At 37.9% G+C, this 16,911-nt stretch overlaps 1 protein-coding gene across 1 annotated transcript; it reads right to left on the bottom strand.

Annotated features, from left to right (window-relative positions):
* Window positions 1–4,797: 4,797 nt before the first annotated feature.
* On the bottom strand, window positions 4,798–16,855 carry bag4 (BCL2 associated athanogene 4). Its single transcript, XM_065247552.1, has 5 exons — window positions 16,503–16,855; window positions 11,473–11,592; window positions 11,190–11,381; window positions 10,663–10,920; window positions 4,798–7,237 (listed from the first exon to the last, which is right to left on the bottom strand). The coding sequence occupies exons 1-5, from the start codon at window positions 16,638–16,640 to the stop codon at window positions 6,752–6,754; spliced, it is 1,194 nt and encodes a 397-aa protein (XP_065103624.1). The 5' UTR covers window positions 16,641–16,855; the 3' UTR covers window positions 4,798–6,751.
* Window positions 16,856–16,911: the final 56 nt, after the last annotated feature.

Here is a 16,911-nt window from a genome sequence, read left to right as displayed (position 1 = left end):
AACAAGCAGATCCGCAAAGCAGATATCAAATGACAACCCTGCCTTTTTTATAAAACAGGCAAATGAAGGAGTGTATAGTGAATTCAATGTATTAATATCTTATGTCTAAATGCATTAATCAAAGTTGAAAATATATGCCTAAAGTGAAACTTCTGGGGTCTTGGCTGATTTTGCATCCTTGAGCAGTTTTGACCTGCACTGACATTTGGGCTCATAACACTGTGTTCAGCACAAACTGGGCTACAATGTTATGTGAGAATCATGTATGTACATATTTATGCATGGTTTTTGAAAAAGCTACATTTTAACTGATGTAAGTTCACAAAACCCCTACTAAACATGTTTTCACCTGACTTTTCAAAACAGGAATAGAGTGTTTTATTTAAAATTATGTGAAAATCATTCTGCCTACGCATTCACTTAAAACAATATGTTCTTGAATATCAGCTGACGTCACTCACATCTCAAACTTGTCTTCTCCCATTTTGAGTTCCTGAAGTGGTGGCAAAAGAACTAGAAGCTATGCCTTCAATATGTTGTGAGCATCAAAATCGCTATTTTTACAACACTAAGAAGGCTCAACACAACATGATATTTTGCTCGAAGTATCACCTGTGTCTCTACACTCGAACTTGAGCATTGAGAACATTGTTTGTGTACACAGAGTTTACTAAAATGAAGGTTTTGAACATCTGACTTCGGCTGTTTTGGCGTCCAATTTGTCCAACTTTTGAGAGATGAACTAAGGATTTTGAGCAAGAGACTGGCTTTTGCAGGTTATCCATGGTGTTTTGCTATTTGTACAAATTGTTTTGAGAAATGCACTTATTGTTTTGCAAATGTCGAGGATGATTTGAAAAATTTACCAAAGCAACTGAGAAAAACTGTAATAATACAGACCTATTTCTTTTGCTATTGTTTTGACCACGATTATCAGTATTTATAGAGACCTCCAATAATGTTTTTCTCTTAAAACATGTAAAAGTATTGAATTTTGTACTCAAGTAAAGTAAAAATCCCCAGGGCTTTCCTTGCTGTGGGGATAGACCTGTGTTGGAATGGATGCCTCTTTCCTCTTTCATTGTGTTGATTGATCCACCATGGTCATGTAATGCTTCAGCATCAGATATACCAAAACTATTGCTGATCAACTGAGTCCAAGTTGACAGTAAACAAGGATTTACGGTTAAGTGACTATTAAGTGATGCAGATTTAAGGATTCACATGCCAAAACAGGTTTGTTTATTTCTACTTCTGGTGGTCAACCTTCCTGCAGACTTACACCTTACTTAAATCCTGATCACAACACTCTGATATTTGATGAATGAAAACTGCTTACCTCCCCCATTAGTTCTGCATGAATAAATTCTGCTGCAGGGTTAAAATGGGCACTTATGTCAAATGACTGTGAATGAACAGCTTTTAAACCCATTATCATCATGCCTTTGTAAATCTCACCACCACGCCTGGCGCTGTGAGAACAGTTCAGTATATAAGTAAACTGACAAATGCTAAGTTTTGGATGGTGCTCAGCAATGCCTATGGATTAAATGCAACGTTGTGCTTTTGTGTAATCGAGCAAATGCAAGCTATAAAATTGAGTAAATATAGGATAAGAATGTGTTACGTTAGGAAACATCTCCCTCTTGTGTTATAAACATGTACTACATATGGGACTTTATCTGCAAGACTGTGTTCAATAAATAGTGTAGTTCGGTAGGCTATTACATCAAGAGGTTCATATCCTGTAGGTTGCTTACATGCAAGGCCGGCTCTAGGCAGGGGTGGGCTTAGCCCACCTAAATCAGAATTTAGTTAAAGACATCATTCACATTTATTGTATATGCATGTTAAGGGTTTAATGAAAAGGCTGTAGATGGTCCTAAACAATCAACACTGAATGAGTTTTTGGTGCAAATTTAAGAATTTTGTTAAAGCGTGCCACCCCTTTAATGAGTTTATCATAAATAACAGCGTGCTGATGCATATAAGAGATTCATTGTACTGTAAAGTCAGACTTATGTAAAGACATATGTAAATATCCACTGCATATTGTTTCAGTAATTTGCATTGACTTATTTATTCCACTATGGTGAATATTCATAGAATAAAAGGCTCTTGCTGGAAGATTTTCTATTTAAAGGGACACTCCACTTTTTTGAAAGATATGCTCATTTTCCAGCTCCCCTAGAGTAAAACATTTGATTTTTACAGTTTTGGAATCCATTCAGCCGATCTACGGGTCTGGTGGTACCACTTTTAGCATAGCTTAGCATAATTAAAGAAACAGTATGTAAGAAATGTATATCAATTAATCATAAAATGGCCCTGATATGTCATTAGACATTAAGAAATCATTTTCATTTCAAATACTTATATCACTGACAACAGTGGTCTGGCCAGGATATTGTCATTTAAAAAGTGGATTTGCAGCCCTCAACTGATCTTTATGTTGTCATGTTGTGTATTGGCCACCAGTTGTGTGATTGCAGTACCAGTTTTAGCCACAAGTTTGGTGATTGCAGTACCAGTTTTGGCCACAATCCTACATACTGTTCCTTTAATTGAATCTGATTAGTCCATTAGCATTGGGCTCAAAAACCAAAGAGTTTCGATATTTGTCCTATTTAAGCCTTGATTCTTCTGTAGTTATATTGTGTACTAAGACCGACAAAAAAATAAAAGTTGCGATTTTCTAGGCAGATATGGCTAGGAACTATACTCTCATTCTTGCGTAATAAGCTGATATTACAGAGCAGCCGAAAATACTCCCCTTGGTAACTTTTTCAATAGCAGGGGACTTTTTTCGGGCACTGCATAATATCATTGCATTGGTCTTAGTACATGAGGTAACTACAGAAGAGTCAAGTTTTAAATAGAAAAAATATCTAAACTCTTTGGTTGTTTTTTAGCGCGATGCTAATGGTCTAATCAGATTCAATGAATTATGCTAAGCTATGCTAAAAGTGGTCCTTCCAGACCCGGATATCGGCTTAATGGATTCCAAAACGGTGTTTAACTCTAGGGGAGCTGGAAAATCAGATCATTTTCAAAAAGGTGGAGTGTCCCTGGTATTTCAATACCATTGCCAATAGGGGGCGATCTCCGACAGGTGTGTCCAAATTTTATAAAAAATCAAACGTTAGGCTATAGTTTATGTAGGCCTATACTGTATATTAAAGGTGTATAATTGTGTAACTTTTAGGAGGATCTCTTGACAGATATACAATATAATATACATAACTATATCATCAGTGGTTTATAAAGACCTTACATAATGAACTCTATTGTTTTTATTACCTTAGAATGAGACGTTTTTATCTACATACACCACAGGTCCCCTTACATGGAAGTTGCCTTAGTGATGGGAGAAACAAAGCTTTTCGAATCTTCGAATCAATTGAACCAATTGCTTCGAAAATTGATTCAGTTTTTCGAAGCAGTTCGAAACCCACACACGCTGGCGACCCCTGCTGGTCAAAATAGTGTATAAGCAGATGTGTCCAAACATTTTACACTTTTTTACAAAATAATAGCAAGATTTTTATTAAAATATGTTTAAAAAAATTATTTAACTTAATTAAGACATAGTCAAAAGTGTATTATGTGTTTTTAGCTTTATTTAGGGCAAACAAATGAATAAAACTTACTACCCTTTTAATTATGCACATTTTTGTCATTAAATCGGTCTATAAACAAAAAGTAGACAACATGGCAGTGTTATTAGTCAGAAGGATGAATGTTTTATGAACTTTCATAATAAAACTGACCCGAGTTGACCTAAACCTATTAGACACTGGTCATGTGATCAACTCCCCCTAGTGGTGAACCATCAGATTTTCGAAACGTTTCGAAACAGTTATGACGTAATGAAGCCTCGTTTGCTAAAATCACGTGACTTGGGCCAGTTTGAAACAAGCTCCGAACCACTGATTCGAAACAAAAGATTCGTAAATGTTTCGAAGCCTCACGAAGCAGTGCTTCGAAAACGACCATCACTAAGTTGCCTTCATGTTCCTACAGTAGCCCTAAACAGACAAACTGCTCTATTTCCTACCTACGTTGTCTTAGATGAAGATATGTTTGTCGTGTGTGTAGCCTACCTGTATATGCATTTTATAATTAAGGGGTGAGCTGTTGGTGCATATCACAATCTTACCACTAGATGCCGCTACAATTTAAACACACCACCTTTAAATTAAGTTCCTCTGCATACAAAGATTTTTCAGATCATTTCTGATTTCTTATGAGTGATATATATTTTATATTAGAAATAATGTCATAAACTACTTACATTATCAGAAATTTGCCATTCAACAGTCAACCGACAACGAATACGTAATTGTAATAATTGCATCCTGAATTTTGATTGGTTTTCTATTTTCTTAGATTTAAATAAATACAGCATGTACAACAAGACCAGATATGTGTTTGCATTTAGGTTTCTATAAGGCAGGGGTACCCAACCTTGCTCCTGGAGGGCTACCGTCCTGCAGACTTCAGTTCCAACCCAGCTCCAACACACCTGTCTGTAATTATCAAGCAACCTTGAACACCTTGATTAGCTGCTTCAGCTGTGTTTGATTGGGGTTGGAGCTAAAATCTACAGGACGGTAGCCCTCCAGGAACAGGGTTGGGCACCCCTGCTATAAGGGATATTTCCCCATTTTTTACCCTTCTTGATATTGGAAACAGAATGCAGTCGAATATAAAAATAACTTTATTTCCTAATTCATTTGCTAAATCAAAAAGCAAATTTTCTTGCTTTGTGAAGTATATTTTAAACCGAAGACACAATAATTTTAATATCTTGATTTTTAATATGAGAAATTCTACTTCAGTCCTACATTATGGATAAACAGCTTCTTCTTGTATTCAAAACATGCAGTACATTGGGGCCTTCAGCATCAACTCAACAGGCAGATTTTTGGTCCTTATTCAGAGTTTTGTTTTCAATATATTCCTTATTACAAATATACTTATCTTTTTCAGTAAAGGTTATTCTATTAAACAAATTCAGGTATACACATCAAGTCATAATTTACAGAGAGCTGGGCAAAAACATGATAAAGATCAACATGGACTTTGAGACTTCATGCAGAGCTCAGTATTGTTTATATATTTCATGTACATCTCTGTTGCAATATGAAAAGCACCCGCTGATATTATGGCACTGGTTTTCGTTGTTACAAAACAGACATAAAATCCTTGTAGTAGGAGGAAGACCAGTTGAACGGTCTGGGATGTCAATGACTTTGGTGCAAAGTATTAAATGTAGTGTTAAAGGGAATTTCTTCTTTATACAAATTCCATGGAAGTGTTGTAATCCACATCCCCACTCCAGTCTTTAGATATAAACTGTACATTACTCCTTATTGTCTTTTGTTTAAAAACGCCTACTGTTCAGCTGTAAACAATGTAGATTTGCCACGGTAATGGTTGCCATCACCCGCATCCACTGGATCAGCTTCAGTCCCAATAACAAAATTCAACATTAGCCCAAAGGTCTTTAGAAATACACGATATAAACATGTTAATGCAAAGACTTGTAAGAGCACACAGGAAGTGACAACAGAAGAATACAGCAGGTGTGAAGTTTAAAGACCCCTTGAAATAATAATGTTTACCTTGTGTTAATTCATTTCCTATTGAAACAGGGAGCGAGGTCATAACATATTAAAGGAAAAGTTCATCTAAAAACAAAAACTGTCATCATTTACTCACCCCCATGTTGTTTTAAACCTGTAAGCATTTTTTTTTTTATTAAATATAAAATAAATTATTTTGATAAATGATAGTAAACACACAGTTGAAATAGTATGGAAGCCAATGGGTACCGTCAACTGTGTTTTTTTTCTTTTTTGGGTGAACTATCCCTTTAAAAAGCTTAATCTTTTTTAGTTAATGATTTGCTAGTTGCTATTGCTTTTCAGAGGAAGTTGGTATTAGGGGAAGCAGATATTTTACAGTGCATTTTATTTAAATTTAGTACATTCCCAAATCCACAGTGAACAAGAGTATTTTTGCTCCACGTTCCCAGAAGATTTGACTTTTAGTAGTACCCTAGCATACATAGCACATAGACATAAACAAAAAGCCACAATTATGATAATGAGGTCTTGAAATCCATATGTAATACAAAGACAAATTTTAACAGGGAAAATTCTGATGGCAATGTGCGTGCTGGTACAAGATTTGTCCAATCTAAATCAAGTTTGGACTAAACAGACCCATGAAAAAACTAGTATGTGCAATCCAATCATTTTCATATAAAACGAAACAATTTCTTTTTTAACAGACGAAAAACACAGATAATACAAATAGAAATAAATGAGAAATATGATACGAGTTACCAAATGACTAATCTTAATGTTTCATTCACCAAATGTTTTTAAAAATTAAAAATGTATGCATGTAATAAACAATATAGTAGTGCCAAATGAAAGTCTCTCATGTGCTACCAAAAAACCCTTGCAATACTAGTGTGGTCAAGTTAGCCGCTTTATAGGAATAAAAGAAAATCTTAAAAAAGTGTTGTGCAGTGAAACTTAGATGTCGGATGACTTTGCTGGATAGCAGAGGGCACTGCAATGATTATAATTGCCTGTACTCTGACTAAAACTTGAGGTGGAAAACCCAAAAACACCACACATTTAAAAGGTATCAGACAATAAAGCGACTAACTGGCAAACACTAATTTGTGATCATGAAAAAACAAGATTAATCAAAAAGAAGCGCAATCGATCAACCCTCAGAAAGCCTTTTTCTCAAGACGCTCCAAGATTGCCTGGATCCTTCGAACAGCCTCTTTACGTGCCTGTCGAATGGCGTCCTGCCCGTGTGTCTCTACCGAGTCGAGTTCCAGCAGCTCTTTTGTCAAAAGCTCCTCCAGGTACCGGTAGCTCTTGTCCGTCTTTTTCCCCACAAACTCGTCCACGTCCTCCTGGAGGAGCTGGACTCTGGCAAGAATCTGCTGGACTCGAGCCAGGCCAGGATTTTCGCTCAGTGCGGTTGGAGCGAATGACCCCGGGCTGGAAGAAGGTGGAGGTTGTTCGCTCTGGGCTGGATTGGGATCAGTACCTCCTCCACCGGACGGAGTTTTGTTGTAGATTTGAGGTGGAGCGCTAAATTGGGTAGATTTGGGGGGGGGTGCATTTGGGGTGCTGTCACGTGGTTTGGGGCCTGCAGCAGGTTGGTTTCGTGGGTGCATATGGGGCTGGCCGTGATAAGGTGGATCCTATGGGAGAGATATATGTAGATTTTAAACAACAAAAAAAACTTTTAAAACAAGTGTATAGATTAGATTTGATTGGAAAATTAGATTGGAGCCACAAATCAGAGCCACTAAGTAGACTCTTTTTACTTTTTATTATCTATATTACACAAAACCAAAAGATCACGGGTAGTGATTTACATCTGCTGTGTTTCTGCTTGTGAACTGAATAAGGAAGGCTTCGTGAGCGACTCGACTGAAAGTCATGTTACTGAGATTAAGATTCCAGTGTAGTGGGGGAGTTTTGGAAACTTGGAATCCTTACAGGAAAGCAGCATTTATTCTTAAAATGAGACTTAAAAGTGTACAACAAATGTGAAAGGGTGAGAAGAAGAAATGTGACAGTAGTGTGAAGTACAGTTATATATTGATAGGAGAGCTGTGCTTATGTAATCAATGTCTTTACCAATTTGCTGAAGTTAAATAAGCTTTCCCAAAGTAATAATTAATAAATGCTTTTAAAATAAGCATGATTCACAGACACCTCCAACCTATTACGTTTACGTTTTATATACAAAACCATCATGACACTAACCAATACCTAATAACCAGCAGCTGGCATGGTTTAAATGCTTCAAATCAATTAACAGCAAAGCTCGGTTGTAAAGAAAACACATAGGCTACGTCCGAATGCTAAGGCAGCTTACTAGTTGCCTCGCTGTCTCATGAGGCAATGACTTTGGAGGCATGAAGGCAGCTCTGTGTATACTAATGTATATATTTAAGAAATATTTACACGTGTATATACAAGATTATATTTAAATATAATTTGTATTATATAAAAATATTTAATCTATATAAATATTATTTCTTAAAATTATACATACATGCATGTGTGTATTTATTAAACGTGTCACGATTTTGATTTTAAACCGAAATCGGTTGAAATTAAGTCACAACCTCGAACTTCGAATTAAAAAATGGAATCATCGATGCTGCCACGACCATATTAAAAAAAAAAGTGGAATGTCCCTTTAAAGTATAGTCCTGTTTAAGCATGTACGTGAGGTTCTGCGTACAGTGCAAGGTGACAATTTCGTCATCAACGCACGTGTATTGGTAAAATGAACTATGAATTGCAAGGCTGTGTATTCAATTGTGTGCAATACTGCTCTTTCATGTCATGTTTGTGTGTCTTGTTTCAGCTATAAAAGCATGCATCATCCGGTTAAAGCTTGCACGTTCTCATTGGCTATTGCAGCTGTCATGTCAGAGGCAGCCCAATCAAGAATTGTAACTTGATGTTTGCGATTTGGATAATGCAACCAAGGGGCTGTTTACACTTGGTATTAAGATGTGTTTTCATTGATCGGATCACAAGTGGACGAGAGAGACACATTACGTTTATACCGTCTCTTTTGTCCACTTTCGACCGCTTCTGTCCTGAATACTGTGAGGGGGTGGTCTGTGAGAGGGTGGGCGAGTCTCTCTGCTGTCATTCAAACGCGAGCGGGAGTAATTATGAGTTTATATGGACGCAAACTAATATTATGTCGGAGTCCGCTGCTTGTTTAGCAAGTAAACATGCTGCACAGTGTTTTATACGTTTATATGTTGGAGCTTTCTCTGAATTTTTAGCGCAATTGATGAAATAGGATCGCGCAACTTTCACGCTTTCAAAACGAAACTATGGAGAACACCTAGCCTAGAAATCTAGACGCACCCTAGCGGCCGCAAAATATATTTGCTGCCAGGGTTTAGTCTAGGCACTCACAATACACTTAACAGCTCGAAAAACCTAAATTTGGTCAGGCCAATCACATCGTGTGTAGCGTCTGTGGGGCGGGCTTAACATGATGACGACAGAGCTGCAACGGTTCCTACTTGAAAACAAAGAATGGCTGCTGCTGCTGGCGAACAGCTTTCTTTTGAAGCGGCTTTGGCCGCGACTCTGGAGGACTGAAGTCCATTTTAAGCAAGAAAGATGTGTTTGGAGTTTTGCCGACTGGTTACGGTAACTACGTCACCACCTTCGTTGCTCTGATTGGTCATAGCGCTATCCTATTGCGTGCAGAGGCATTTTGAGGGACAACCTTATATCCCGCCCCTTACATTGAGCCGTTTGTGTGAAGAGTTGCCGGACCTTACATCTTGATGTAGGTCTGGCTAACCAGGCTAGAGAACACCCGCAGTAGTTTTATCAATGAAAGGCTAAAAACAGCGCTGTTCACCGTATGTTCACGCCAGAAGTCAAAAAAAGACGTAAAACTTGTGTTTAATACCTCAGATTAGATAAATGGGCGGAGAGAAGGCGGTCACATGTGGCTGTTCGAACACATTCAACCACATATGCGTTCCGCAACTCCAAAGCGATCCGATCGAAAGTGGTTTCGACTACCTCTGGATGTGGTTGAAAGTGGTCGAAAGTGGACACGTTCAAAACGTTTTGAACACCGTTTACACCTGGCATTAACGTCGTCCACTTGTGATCCGATCGACGAAAACGCATGTTAATGCCAAGTGTAAACAGCCTCCAAGAGAAGCAAAATCAACACACCAGAGTTAAAAAAAAAAAATGGCTTCAGTAAAATACTAATTGAGCACGTGGCACGCCACCTTTCGTTTACCAATTAAAATCTTCACGTGTGTGGCCAACCTAAAGGAATGGTTTTGTTAGGTTTTGCAAAAGGTTTTGTAGGCGAGTTCATAATTTTAACACGTTTTTTTTTTCTTCATAAACTAATCACACAAATTTGACGTTTAATTGGCAGCCCTTACAGTAGTATAAAAATATTGACTGCAAGTACAGCACATAAAAAAAACTGCCTGTACTCACAAACAATGTGTAAAGTCAGCCAGTCATAGCTTCATAGTTTTAGAAAGTATTCCAGTTTTGTGTGCAATATGCTTCAGTTAGTAAACAGTTTGTGGGCGGTTTGAGTACTAGTAAGTGTATGCCTAAGCCAACAAAATTACGCCAGCAGCTAGCATGACATTTATGTTGAAACAGTATCATTTTTTTCACATGATTTATATTTCAACACAGTTTGTGTAACTTGAATGTAAAATAGGAAAGGAATTTTTATTTGAATTGTGTATTTTCATTCACTAGGTAATTTAATTTCTTTTACTTGACAGATACATTAAATGTGTTACACGTCTAACCTTTCCAACTAGTGTCAGTTTCTTGGAAACAACAGCGGGAAGATGTAAAGCACCCAAGCTACTTTCAAAAGGGCAAAAGGGAGGGCTCCCTATTACATCACATAATAGTTTATTCTATATTAGTTATAAAGTGCACGACACATTTGATGTTAAAAATGTGTGAATAAAAGCTCCATTAGCCCAGAAGTAAGCTATGAAGATGTTTCAATGCAGGAAATATCATATTTTAACTACATCGTTTTACAACTGCAGCAAAGCTTTCAATGAAAGTTTAAAAAGACTACCTTGTGCTCATATGGTGGGGGTGCAGGTCCCTGCCATGGCGGTGGGTGAGGTGGTCGTACATGGTTGCCATAATGGCCATGAGGTGTCGGGCTACTGGATGGCCATGGTTGTTGGGGGGGCGTGGGCCCATAGCCTCCAGAGTGGGACCAGGCCTCATGCTGGGGTCTTGAGAGCATGGGCTGCTGGTTGGGGTAGGGGGAAGTAGAAGTGCATCCCTCTCCGTAATGTGAATAAGATCCTGGAGGGTAGCCAGGAGCCTAGGAGAAAGAACATTAAGTACTATAAATAAACTGACACTGTAGAGACTTAGAAATGCATGGATTAATTATTAACCTTTGTTTTAGTTTTAGAACCATTTGTTCAAGTTAAGAGAAACAATGTGGTGCTTTACTTACATTGACTCACTCCGTCTGACTAATGATTATTACAAACACTCACTAACACTATTTACTATAAGAAGAACAATGTAAATATTTATTTTAGACAAACATTCACGTCCGCTATATCCGTATTTATGGATATTTACCCCTTGACAGTGTGCTACGGGGAAGGGGGGAGGAGCTGAGCCCCCTGCGTTTTGATCAGGGCAGCCCTGGTTGTGATACTGAGGTTGTCTTGAAGGACCCTGATCACTGCAGTAGAACGGATTGGACGGATGCAGCATATTCGTCGAGTACTGTCCTGGATTGTACACGCCATTGGGACAGGCTGACATTGCCTGAAAAGGGCACATCAGAGAGGAGTGTGATAAGTGTGCTGTGTAATTAACTGACAGAGGATGTTACATAAGACAGAAGTGTTGGCAGTACCTGAGGATTGTATGTAGCTTGTCCATTGACCTCTGTGCCAGGGGGGTATGTGTTGTTGTATGGTCCCGCTGTGTGCGACTGTGGGTACCAATAGTTTGAGTAGCCAGGATACTGAGATTCCTTGAGTAAAAATGAAACAAATACATTATTTGGGAGTTTTTAAGTGTTACATATGAAGAGCTCAGATGCAAACCCCTCTAATGGTGCATTCACACCAGCATCGGTAGAGGTGGCAAAAAGTTGGACGCTTGAACATGAGTTTACTCGCTTCATTCGCCGTGTGAAAATCTAGACATTCGTGACATTCACGCGGAAATTCACGGGAGGGGTTTCTGCGACTCCGCTAGCTTCCTGTTATCACATCACTTCTACACCAAGGTCCTGATTGGTTAACGCGGCGTGGAAATCCGTCAAAGTTCAGATTTTAAACTTACGCATTCCTCGCGGCAGCGCTAAATTCGCGGATGCCAATTTGCGCCTTTGCATTGACTTAACATGTACATCACTTGCGCTTGCCGCCTCTACCGCGTCTGGTGTGAACCCTGCATAAGTGTGTCTGGCATGTTTTCTTGTAAATGAGCTTTCTTTTATCAAAATCTTAAAGGATTACTCCATTTTCTTAAAAAGAAAATCCTGATAATTTACTTACCCTACGACATCTAAAATGTTGATGTCTTTCTTTGTTTAGTCAAGAATAAAAAACTTTTTAATGAAAGTGGAATATTCCTTTAATAGATTTTGCCAACAAACAGGTATTTCTGAGAGGCCTGAGGGCGTGATTAAGCACATTTGAAGCAAAAGTATTTGATGAACATATAATGCGTACGAAGAGCATTCGGTTAATATCATTATCTCATTTTTGACAGAAGTGGTGTTTAGAGGCTTTTGCATTTGAGCCCCTCATATATAATATTACATATAAGAACAACTTGTTTTAAGAAAACTCAAATAACATGTTTATGATTAAATGTCTGACCAAAAAAATAAGGACATTTCTGTGAAAATGAATAAAATATGTTAATTTCCACTTTCATCTGTCTTTGAGGTTATTTCTTTGAAGTATACATGTTGATATACGTGACCCTGTCTATAAAACCCAGAATAAAGTCTTTAATTATTAGATTTTAGATTAGAAGCATCAAAGTTTGATTTTAATCTTTTACATGACCTTACTCAAGGTCATGTAGTCAATATTCAAGATATCAAAGTTATATTCACATAGATTGTTCTTTACAGTATGTAGGATGATTTTATGTAGAAAACAGTAAACCACATAAAAATGGTTTAGCTGGGTTTTCACAGACAGGGTCTCCACAAACAGGGTCACATTTCACTTTATCATCTATTCGCATCTAGACATTTTTATCTAAAATGATTTACAAATTAGACAGCATTTAGTGCCCAAGCCTATATGTTTATATATAGTTTAGTTATAGACTTAGAACAGGTTAGAAGATTTAATGAGTGGAAATGTTGCTATTGGCTAAAACTGATTAACTGATAACAAACAAATTTTATTAGAATGCCATGCACAGACTTAAAATATGCATAGTAGTGCCTTTACTTGTGTAGCCTATATAATAAATATTTAGCTGAGGAACGATTAAAATAATTTACTTTAAATGCAACAGATTTTTCATGGGGGACATTTAAGAAACAGCAACTTGAGGGCACAAAAAATTAACAGGTGAAAATAAAACATAAATATAAAGATATTGTTCATAATGGTAAGTGTAGTTGATTTAAGCATTTATGCATAATCAGATGCTAGAAGTGTCTAATCTATGATGTTAGCTGCCAAAGATGACTGAAGTTGACTGGCACTGAAGAGAGCACTGGCATCTATCAGCAGCACAGCTTCACTTCTGCAGATGAACTGTTTGCCTTGGAAAAAATCAAGAGGTCTTTGAGAGAATGGTGGGTAGAAAGCATCTTAATTCATGCCATCTACAGTCGTACAAGGAATGACCGTGTAAAAAATTGATATATGTTAAACATATTCTTGACCAATCACTACTACATGACATGTTACATGAAACATTTCTATTTTATAGTCATGGCAAATTATGTGTGCATTATAGAGCCACCATTCATCATGTTAAACCCTGAGGGGTGGTTTTCTGGACAGGGATTAGTAAGGCATGTTTGTTAAAACTAGTTATATTTCATAATCAAACTAAGGCCTAGTCCTGGTTTAACATAATCCCTGTCCGGGAAACCACCCCTGGGAGTATAAGAGACTTATACTCCCACTCTCACTCAAACTTTCGTCAATATTACTGCACCCGAGGTCAAACTGCTGCAAACAAAGTGTTTTTCCTTTATACATTATAGTTCTCATTTTTTATCCGCGCAAAAATCCTGTTTTATTTTGTGCCACCATACTTACTCGTGTAACTACTCGTGTAACAGTCTTTAAATAAAGAAACCATGAAAGTGTTTGGTGGCTTTTAAATTCATCCCTGTTTGGATCCTAAGGAATGAACAGGGCTAGGCTAAATGCTACTTACAACGTGTTGTGCAGAGTTTAAGTGCACGCACTGAAAAAAGATATGTATTAATTTGTCTAAGTTGAGGTAAAAACATAGTAAAATATTGAAAAACTGTGATGTTTTCCTTTAACTAAAAAAAGAAATGACTGTACTTGACTTGTGTGTGTTGTATATTTAAATGAAATGACAGACAATCTAAAATTTATTTTTAAATGTAGGTTAATACACTGCAATTATATGGATTTAAATACATTTTTGTCACTTCTTTAAAGGGACACCATGAAACTTTTGGCCACTAGGGGGTGCTAGACACGTATTTTTCACTTCTAGCGCCCCTAGAGCCCACAAGCGCCGCAGCACTGTCGCAAAGGAAAGGAACGGGCCAACCTTAAAACTAAACTAAAAACTAAACATTTAAAATGCTAAACGATCAACATTTTGAGACAACAGGGAGAAACGCAGTCATGTTACAACTTTCTGATGAGGAACTCGTCGTGGCAGAAGCCATTTCTCAATCTGAAGGTTGCAGCCTCCGGATGTCGTATTTCTAATACGTCATCAAGACTGTCTTATTTCACAATATTAACAATTACAAAGTTGACTATTATACTTAGTTAATCGTAAATTGTTGCAGTATGCTTATGACTTGCGAATGTAATGCTCAGTTTACCTTAATAACCCAGGCTTGATGACGTGTGCAGCCTGCATATTTGACCTCCGGAGGCTGCAGCCTTCCAATTCAGAAACGACCAGACGTATTTCCTTGCCTTTTTCCAAACAAATATTGTTGCATCCGCTCTCTCTCCCTCGCCACCAGGATTTTCCGCAATGGCGCTCGTTATTCCTCTTTTTTGTGTGAAAATCGCTCCAAATCCAAGTAAACCGATGCGTTTAGGTCTGCCGCTTTGTAATACGTCACGCGAGTGACAGCGGAACGCAGCAAATGAGGAAGAGAGAAGAGAGAAACGCTCGGATCTGATTGGTGAATGAATAGGGTTTGGTTTTACACTGTGAGCAAGTTTGAGTGCTATAGCATCCTGGATTGTAATGTAAATATCATAGACACAGTAAAAAGAAAGGTAAATACGTGAACACAGCATCTGAATACAGGGAACTATATGCAATATAATCGCCGTAATTTATAAAGAACATCGCATTTATGTATGAATCAACAGTTTATATAAAAAATTGCCTTAAAGGGGAATCGAACCCGGGTCGCCCGTGTCATAGGTCCGTAACACTAAAGACTGTGCCACAGAGTCACATATTAGAAACTGCTCTCTACACTCCTTAAGTAGCCTCCAGCAAAATTCACGTTAAAAACAAATTGTGTGGAGGAAGTGACGTATGCCGTAAAGCAGTCGAATTTTGTAGTTTTTTTTTGTGCTCTGGTTACTACCACAAACCCTAAGTTTTAAAATACGAGTAAAAGTGATACAGACCCCGTCAGGCTATGGTAGACATGTCATTCAACCTATTTAAAGTCGATGTACTATCACAAGGGTCTTGAAAATGTATTATGAAGGTTGAAAAATTACATGGTGTCACTTTAACAATAGAATTGTACTGCTGTGGCTAGTATCCTTAAATTGGGGTAGTTAAGATTGTAATTTGTAATTCACATTAAAAATGTGTATTGCATAATTAAACATGTCTATATTGTATTAATTATTATTGTAACAAATTGTGTTAAATTTAGTATACACGTTTATTTTTATACTGGCAGTGCTTTATAAAGTCAAATAAAATGGCAGCAGCATGTCAGAGAGTCAGTTGTAATATCGTGACATTTACAGTTCAGTGTTAGTGGAAGGCTAGTTAAGCAACAACTAAGGTTAGCCTGACAGTTAACCTGCCCCTGGTCAGGCATAAGTTGAAATAGTGATCAAACTTTTTCAAGTGTGCTTAATGAAACCGAATTGACTGACAATAAGTTTGATTTAACAAAATAAGCCTGGCTTATTTCCTAATCTTGTTTTGTGGAACAGCCCTCAGGCTTAGCTAAAGCCAGGACTAGGCCTTAGTTTAAAATACGTTTAAGCATCTTTTATGAACATGCCTTACACAAAGACGTTACTGGTGTGTATCTTAAGACAAATCTTGGCACTAGCATATTTTAAGATCTGTATGTGCCAGTTATTGTCAGTTGAGACAGCTTAATGTGTTTTAGTCTACAACTAGCCTTAAGCCCTGTTTGTGAAACCAGTGGATGAGGTATGACTCTATCCTGTCAAAAATCATTCAGTTATGAGTCATCAATGACACGTTGCAACAGTGTCATGTCATATGCATTCAGTTAAATGCTTCGATAAAGCATCAGCTAGTAGAGGTTACACTTAACTGCGCTAGTAAACAAATCTGCCCTTGCGAACACGACCCCAGACGATGCTTACCAAAACAACCCGCGGGCCAGTGTTGAGTCAGTCGAGTGCTGTTAGTTGTTTTCACCGCGTGAGCGACAAAATCGTTCGAAGCACATTTATAATGGCTGCATCTTTTAGATCAGTCTCGACCAGAATAAAATGTTAAAATGCTCACCATGCCGTTGTTCCAGTTATTGTTTTCTGAGGTGTAGCTTGAAGGCCAAGAGGACTTGGGATCGGACTGCATGTGCTGGTGCATGATCCACGCAGCCTCACCTCCGCTTCTATCACTGCCAACCGCGTCGAAAGCCATTCACGACGAAACCTTCCAACTCTTGCTTGCTTTCTTAACTTCACCGTTTCAAACTTGACCTAAAATAAATGAAAACCTATTTTCAAACACTTTAACTATCGGCTCTGTCACCTTTTACATTATATAGCAAATATATTTCATTTTGTCTCCTCCATACAGAGCTATGGCACGGCGCTGTCAATCAGCAGCATACCTCGCTAGCCGCCTGACTGACAGCTAGACTGTCCAATAGGATGAGAGCAGAGGCCGTGACGCACATAACGCCACCTTT

The sequence above is a fragment of the Paramisgurnus dabryanus genome, chromosome 11, assembly GCF_030506205.2.
Source record: "Paramisgurnus dabryanus chromosome 11, PD_genome_1.1, whole genome shotgun sequence".
Lineage (NCBI taxonomy): Eukaryota > Metazoa > Chordata > Actinopteri > Cypriniformes > Cobitidae > Paramisgurnus > Paramisgurnus dabryanus.
Note: the sequence above shows the minus strand (reverse complement) of the source record. Positions and strands in the feature narration are given on the sequence as shown.

Bases quoted from the DNA above. Each gene is read 5' to 3' on its own strand.
- bag4 (XM_065247552.1), bottom strand. From the start codon at position 16,640: ATGGCTTTCGACGCGGTTGGCAGTGATAGAAGCGGAGGTGAGGCTGCG. The intron at 11,593-16,502 runs GTGAGCATTTTA...TTTTTACTCAAG, and splicing joins ATAACTGGAACAACGGCATG to GAATCTCAGTATCCTGGCTA. The intron at 10,921-11,189 runs GTAAATATCCAT...TCTTTCTCCTAG, and splicing joins CCGTAGCACACTGTCAAGGG to GCTCCTGGCTACCCTCCAGG.